The 6,500-nt window shown below is 36.3% G+C and overlaps 1 protein-coding gene across 1 annotated transcript; it reads left to right on the top strand.

The window, feature by feature from the left end:
• LOC109720185 (pentatricopeptide repeat-containing protein DWY1, chloroplastic-like) lies at positions 1,555-2,024 on the top strand. Its single transcript, XM_020247101.1, has 2 exons — positions 1,555-1,614; positions 1,707-2,024. The coding sequence occupies exons 1-2, from the start codon at positions 1,555-1,557 to the stop codon at positions 2,022-2,024; spliced, it is 378 nt and encodes a 125-aa protein (XP_020102690.1).

Genomic DNA, 6,500 nt, shown 5'->3' with positions numbered 1-6,500 from the left:
ACCGCCACAGACTGATCCACAGCGTGAGGCAGGTGCTTTTCGTTGCGGCGCCCCGAGGCTCATTTTCGTTCAGAGTTCAGAGGAGGTTCTTTTGGCCTGCACGCTCGTCACTACTGCACCTGCAATCATTCAGCTCCGACCAGGGGACCCCGACAGCTGGCCTTATCATCTAGCGACCACTCAGACACGGCATCGAAGAGTGTCACATAGGGTTCGAGTGGCGGATGTATGCCGCCCAGACTGAGGGACGCGAGCCACAGGAAGTCCGTAGCAGGATTATTATTATGCCTTTAATGATATTCCGTGTTTCGTGGCATTATTTGATACTGTGCTGTCGCATCTCTTTTATTGATCGCAGTTCGCCGAGTTACTAGCATTTCTTTAAGCACCTACTTTATATCTGGACGAGTTGATTGTATTCCTGACCATGACCTAGATGTTCGTAGTTTGCCCTCGTGCCATCATTAGGGTAGGCGACTGGATTAGCAGTGAATTTATTGCACTACACAACCCTAGTGAGTATTGATGTAGTATTGGGTATGGTTGGTTTACACAGTATTATGCCACATAGATTGCACCGAACAGAAGGTATACCTTTAGAGAACCGGGTCGCAAGAGTTTTGTTATAAGGGATGTCTAAGAGTTATTTCGCATGACCATTAGCTCGTCGCGGCACACGGTTGATTCGAGAGATGTATAGCCTACTTGGTAGTATCTTCGTAAGTACGGAGCAAGCCGTCAAGAATGATGAAATTATTCCCGTGTGCGAGAGTTAAAGATTTGTTCCAGCTGAATTCCGGCTGCCACCTGCCTAGGGAGGTTGAGTTGTGATTAACTTGCCCTGGGACTACCCTATTTCAGAGCGCTTATAAGACCTGCACCGTACCGGTACACCATAATGGCTGTACCGGTACACCAAGCAGAAAAGGCTGATTTCGCCCAATCAATGCACTTTCTTACTTTTAGCATTCCAATCATCCTCTAACTTATCCAAAAACTTGTTCTAACCTTTTAGAACATGTAGGAGTGATCCACACACCATTCCACATACTCGAACTCCGTAATTTGCGAAAGTCCAGTGTATTACATTCTCTTTATAGTAGAAGTAGACGTTGGAGTAGAAGCACCCAAATTGGACCAAGCTTCTACTTTTCAACCTCGTAATCTCATTTTTGATTTCTGCTATTGCAAAAGCATTATACACTTTTATTTACGAAATGATTAAAATTAAAAGCAGAAGCAGAGCCAAAAAGGCGCCAAATTCTTCCTAACGGTTTCTCTTTGCTGTAGGATTAAAAGCACGAGATTAAGCTTCTGCTTTTGAGTCTCAAAATCGTATTTTTGCTTCCTACATTAGCAGAACTTGTTGACAATTCTTATTGCCAAAGCAGAGTAGGACGATAGCCAAACATGCCCTAAATCTTTTGGTAAATGAGGCATGTTTAATATATATAGAGCGTGTCAATGTTGTGGTGTATTTGGATATTAATTAGAGGGTCAGTATTTATGTTTGAATTAATTAGAGAGGATAAGCTGGCTATACTGAAACCCATTATGAATGAGTTTCGAAACTCCGAGGAACAGCAGGTTGAGCTTAAAGAAAAGATCGCCAAGGTTTGGCTGCTACTTATACCTGTATATATTAAGCTGGGCAGGTGATTGAGTAGATATAAAGATGTGGTAGTAGATATAACATATATTGCAAGCTCGAGGAGCTCGAGATTAAGGCAAGGGAGAAAGGATACGAGCTGAATACGGAGTTGGTGCTTCATAACATTGAGGAAGAGGATATGGAGGATTATTTTGGATGCCACAGTGAGAAGCTCGCACTTGCTCTCGAGCTTTTGAGTGCTCCGGAGGGAGAAGTTGTCATCAGGATAGTGAAGAACCTCAGAGTTTGTGGGGATTGTCATTTTCTGATGAAGTTCGCGAGCGAATTGTATGGGAGGGAGATTGTGTTGAGAGACATCAAGCGGTTTCATCATTTCAAGGATGGCCAGTGTTCCTGTAGTGATTATTGGTAACTATTCTTTTGGATTGCGAGTTCATTGCAATAAGAATTGCTCAAAGTAGAACCCAGCACATTGCCACATTAGGCAAGTTTTGATCATCAAACCCAGAAGCATTAAGACAAGGACGATACAAGAAGATTCGTAAAACAAGCAACTCTATGTCCCTATCAAATTTCGATTTGTGCTATCCAGTTTGTAAGTTTTCAGTGCCCTTTAATTCTAACAAAACCAAACGAATAAGGTGGAGATTATTGTATAGTCAATCAACACAATTACTAACTTCTTCCAACATTATGTTTCATTATCGGAGTCCCTTAGCTCCTTTTATTTGTCTTTCCCAATATACTGAAGATACAAATGTGTTTATTGTGTTGTTGCTTTTTTTTTTATACTTGTAAACATTCTTTCAAGATTGATCAACGTTTGAGTACTCTCTAAAATAAGAGCATGGCCTCATTGCATAGGTATCCATCTTTGTCTATTGAGGAGGATAATAGTTTGAGAGGAAAAAAAAGGCCTCTAAGATTTGGAATTTATATTGGATCTAATTTTCTATCCTAGCCTAGGAGAGGGAAAACTATCACACCAAAAGCAGTCGCTATATTAAGGCAATTCTAAAATTACGAATTATGCTACTATACTATCAATAGTACCAAACACTTGGTGCTATCGAACTTTCAGCCGTTGGATGAAAGAATGTGCGGTTAGGATGATAGTAGTCCCCTAGGGTTGAGTGAGTGGTAGGTTGAATAGTATAATCTAACATATGGAAATAATCAAAAGGTAGATTTAACGACAGAAAATTCGATAGCACCAAGAGCTTGGTACTATCGATCAGTATAGTAGCCAGACTCCTGAAATTAAAGTTAAATACATTGTGCATTTTCTGAAGTTGTGCTTGTCGGGTAATGATCCAATCCAATAATATTAATACCTATGAGATCAATTCTGCTAATCTAAATGGTCTAAACGTAGTTATTATTACTGAAATACTTGGTTTCTATATTCACACATATAACTTCATTTTCATCCGAGAGTCAAAAAAAAATAAATAATAACTTTCTCTCTCTGCATTTGGGCCTACAGAAAGCTCCCCTATAAATGTATGCTTTTTTCACTTTTCCTCCCTGACTTTAAAAAACCTACATTTTTTTTTCTTAAAATTTCAGAAATGTTTTCAGAAGGGTACGATGTTAACGGAGAGGGAAAAATGACCAGATTTTCCTTCTTCTATCAAAAAAATAATTTTTTAATATATTTCTGTCATTTTGAAGGGCATTTTCGGTATAAATTACAAAAAATAGACGGAATAGTGAAGGAACCCTGACGGAGGGGGGCTAAATGTAACAACTTAAAATTTTAAGGGGGCAAAATGTAGGTTTTTGAAAGTCAGGGAGGGAAAGTGAAAAGCGGGTATATACAAGAGGTTTTTTTCATAATTTAGCCACACGAATGGTATCTCTCTCTCTTTCGATTCTCCGACCCACCGTCACAGCTCCCACACAGATGTTGTTTCTCTCTCTCTCTCTCTCTCTCTCTCTCTCTCACGACGCCGCATCTGGAGATGCCCTAATCAAATCCCCATGTCTTCGAATTGTCGATTTGGTACTCTAGTTTCTGTAATCGAATCAATTCTCATCTATAAATTGCCGTTCCAAGAGTCTCATTCAATAGTTTGGATCTTTATTAATTAATTCGCAAATTATTGAAAATCCGAATTAAATAGTCCGTTTACGAATTTTTTCCCAAAGAAAGATAATTATTCACAAATTTTTGGGCCAGCCGAATAATTCGCGTATTATTCCTGAATTATTGAAAATCTGAATAGGCAAATTTTTTATCTCGAATTTTTAATTGATGAAACGTATAATTTTTATATAAATCATGTATCCGAATAATTACCGAATCCGTTTTTTTAAGCCGAATTTTTCAACGAATTTAAAAATTAGAAAATAAATTTTATGCGTATTATACTTGTACCGAATTTTTGCCGAATCTGAATTAACTAACTATGGTTTGGATCTTTATTAGTTAATTCGTGAATAATTCACGAATTATTCACGAGTTTTTGAAGAAATGAATAAAACAACCATATCCGTATTTTTTTGAAAAATTCGGAAAAAAAAATGCCTTTTTTGGGTCAAAAATAATTATTGGTGAATAATTCGCGAGCGCCGAATAATTAGCCCAAAAAAAGGGTTCGGCGCTTGGGGCTTGCCCAAAATAGAAAAAAGAACCCATGTGGTTTTGCACTTTTGCACTTTAGTACCTTGTGGGTTAAAGTGTATCAATTTAATACCCTGTGATTTTGCATTTTCTCACTTTAATACCATATGGTTTAAAGTGCATCAATTTAGTACCCTGTGGTTTCATTTTTCTCTTTTAATCAGCTCTTCCGTTAATATTTTGTTAAATTGTAAACAAAAAAATTCAGATATCCTACCTAGGTTTATCGAATATTTACTTTAATATTCTTTAGTTTTAGCTTTGTCACTGATTTTTTTTTCTCTGTTAATATTTCGTTAAATTATATACAAAAAACTTCAGATACCCTACCTAAGTTTATCAAATACTCATTTTAGTACTCTTTAGTTTTAACTTTGTCACCGATTTAACGAAAATAAATTGTGGAATGGATAATAAAAAGAGAAAAATAAAACCACATGAAACTAACTTGATATACTTTAAACTATAGGATACTAAACTGGGAAAGTGCGAAACCACAATAATTCACGCATTATTCCCGAATTATTGAAATTCTGAATAGGCAAATTTTTGATCTTGAATTTTTAATTGATGAAACGTATAATTTTTGTATAAATCACGTATCCGAATAATTACCGAATTCATTTTTTTTAAACCGAATTTTTTAACAAATTAAAAATTAGAAAACGAATTTTATGCGTATTATACTCGTACCGAATTTTTGCCGAATCTGAATTAACTAACTATGGTTTGGATCTTTATTAGTTAATTCGTGAATAATTCGCGAATTATTCACGAGTTTTTGAAGAAATGAATAAAACAGCCGTATCCGTATTTTTCTGAAAAATTCGGAAAAAAAAATGCCTTTTTTGGGTCAAAAATAATTATTGGTGAATAATTCGCGAGCGCCGAATAATTCGCCCAAAAAAATGGTTCGGCGCTTGCGTCTCGCCCAAAATAGAAAAAAGAACCCATGTGGTTTCGCACTTTTTTACTTTAGTACCCAGTGGGTTAAAGTGTATCAATTTAATACCCTGTGATTTTGCATTTTCTCACTTTAATACCATATGGTTTAAAGTGTATCAATTTAGTATCCTGTGGTTTCATTTTTCTCTTTTAATCAGCTCTTCCATTAATATTTTGTTAAATTATAAACAAAAAAACTTCAGATATCCTATCTAGGTTTATCGAATATTTTTTTTAATATTCTTTAGTTTTAGCTTTGTCACCGATTTTTTTTTTCTCTGTTAATATTTCGTTAAATTATATACAAAAAACTGCAGATACCCTACCTAAGGTTATCAAATATTCATTTTAGTACTCTTTAGTTTTAACTTTGTCATTGATTTAACGAAAAATAATTATGGAATGGATAATAAAAAGAGAAAAATAAAACCACATGGTACTAACCTGATATACTTTAAACTATAGGATACTAAACTGGGAAAGTGCGAAACCACATTACTAACTTGATACAATTTAAACTATATGGTACTAGTGTCACGCCCCGGGACCGGCGGAGGCCCTCCCGGTAGCGTGCCCAGACCCGCCATATGTCTACACATATAAGGCGACTAGAATAAAAGCGGAAGTAAAAGCAAGTAATAGAACAAATAGAAAAAGCGAAACAACCAGCAACTAATGATATCAGAGCGAGTAAAGTTCTAACATCTACACCATAGTAAAGCTAGACAATAAAAGAAATCATAAGTAGTACAATATCTGTCTCTAATACAAAAATGGTAGTCTCTATACATAAGCGGGTACAACTCTCAACCTCTCACAAAAAAAAAACACGAGAGGTAGACCACCTATCGAACGATCCCTCGGTAAGCACGCTAGCCCGAGGCGATACCCTTTCCGCGATCCCTGGCCTCTCCCTGCGTGGAAGGCTCTGAAAAACATCGAGAAAAAGAGGGCGTGAGAACTATAATTTATAGTTCCCAGTGGGCAATTACTGACCTCAGCTCTATGCACCACTAGGCCCCAAAAGAAAAGGGTAAGTACAATAATAGTAATGAGTAAATTTCATATTAGAAAGCATAATAATTAAGATGCTAAGTTACTACTTGCAATTAAACATGGTATTCCTAATGCGACTTTATCTTGTCATGGATATATATGTTCACAAGTAATATCATGCTTTACTTTATACAGATATGAAAGTAATACATGGTCATGACTACAATGCATATAAGGATGCAATAAACAACATCTCCTAGCATACTACATGTATGTATGAATACCCAAATGTCCACAACTATGCTAGAAGGAAGTCCAAGT

The sequence above is a fragment of the Ananas comosus genome, linkage group 14 (assembly GCF_001540865.1).
Source record: "Ananas comosus cultivar F153 linkage group 14, ASM154086v1, whole genome shotgun sequence".
Lineage (NCBI taxonomy): Eukaryota > Viridiplantae > Streptophyta > Magnoliopsida > Poales > Bromeliaceae > Ananas > Ananas comosus.
This window is presented reverse-complemented; position numbering and strand designations above follow the sequence as displayed.

What these genes read in the sequence shown, in the direction of transcription:
- LOC109720185 (XM_020247101.1), top strand. Translation starts at nt 1,555, where the DNA reads ATGAATGAGTTTCGAAACTCCGAGGAACAGCAGGTTGAGCTTAAAGAA. An exon ending in TTAAAGAAAAGATCGCCAAG is followed by an intron (nt 1,615 to 1,706) that starts GTTTGGCTGCTA and finishes ATATATTGCAAG; the next exon opens with CTCGAGGAGCTCGAGATTAA.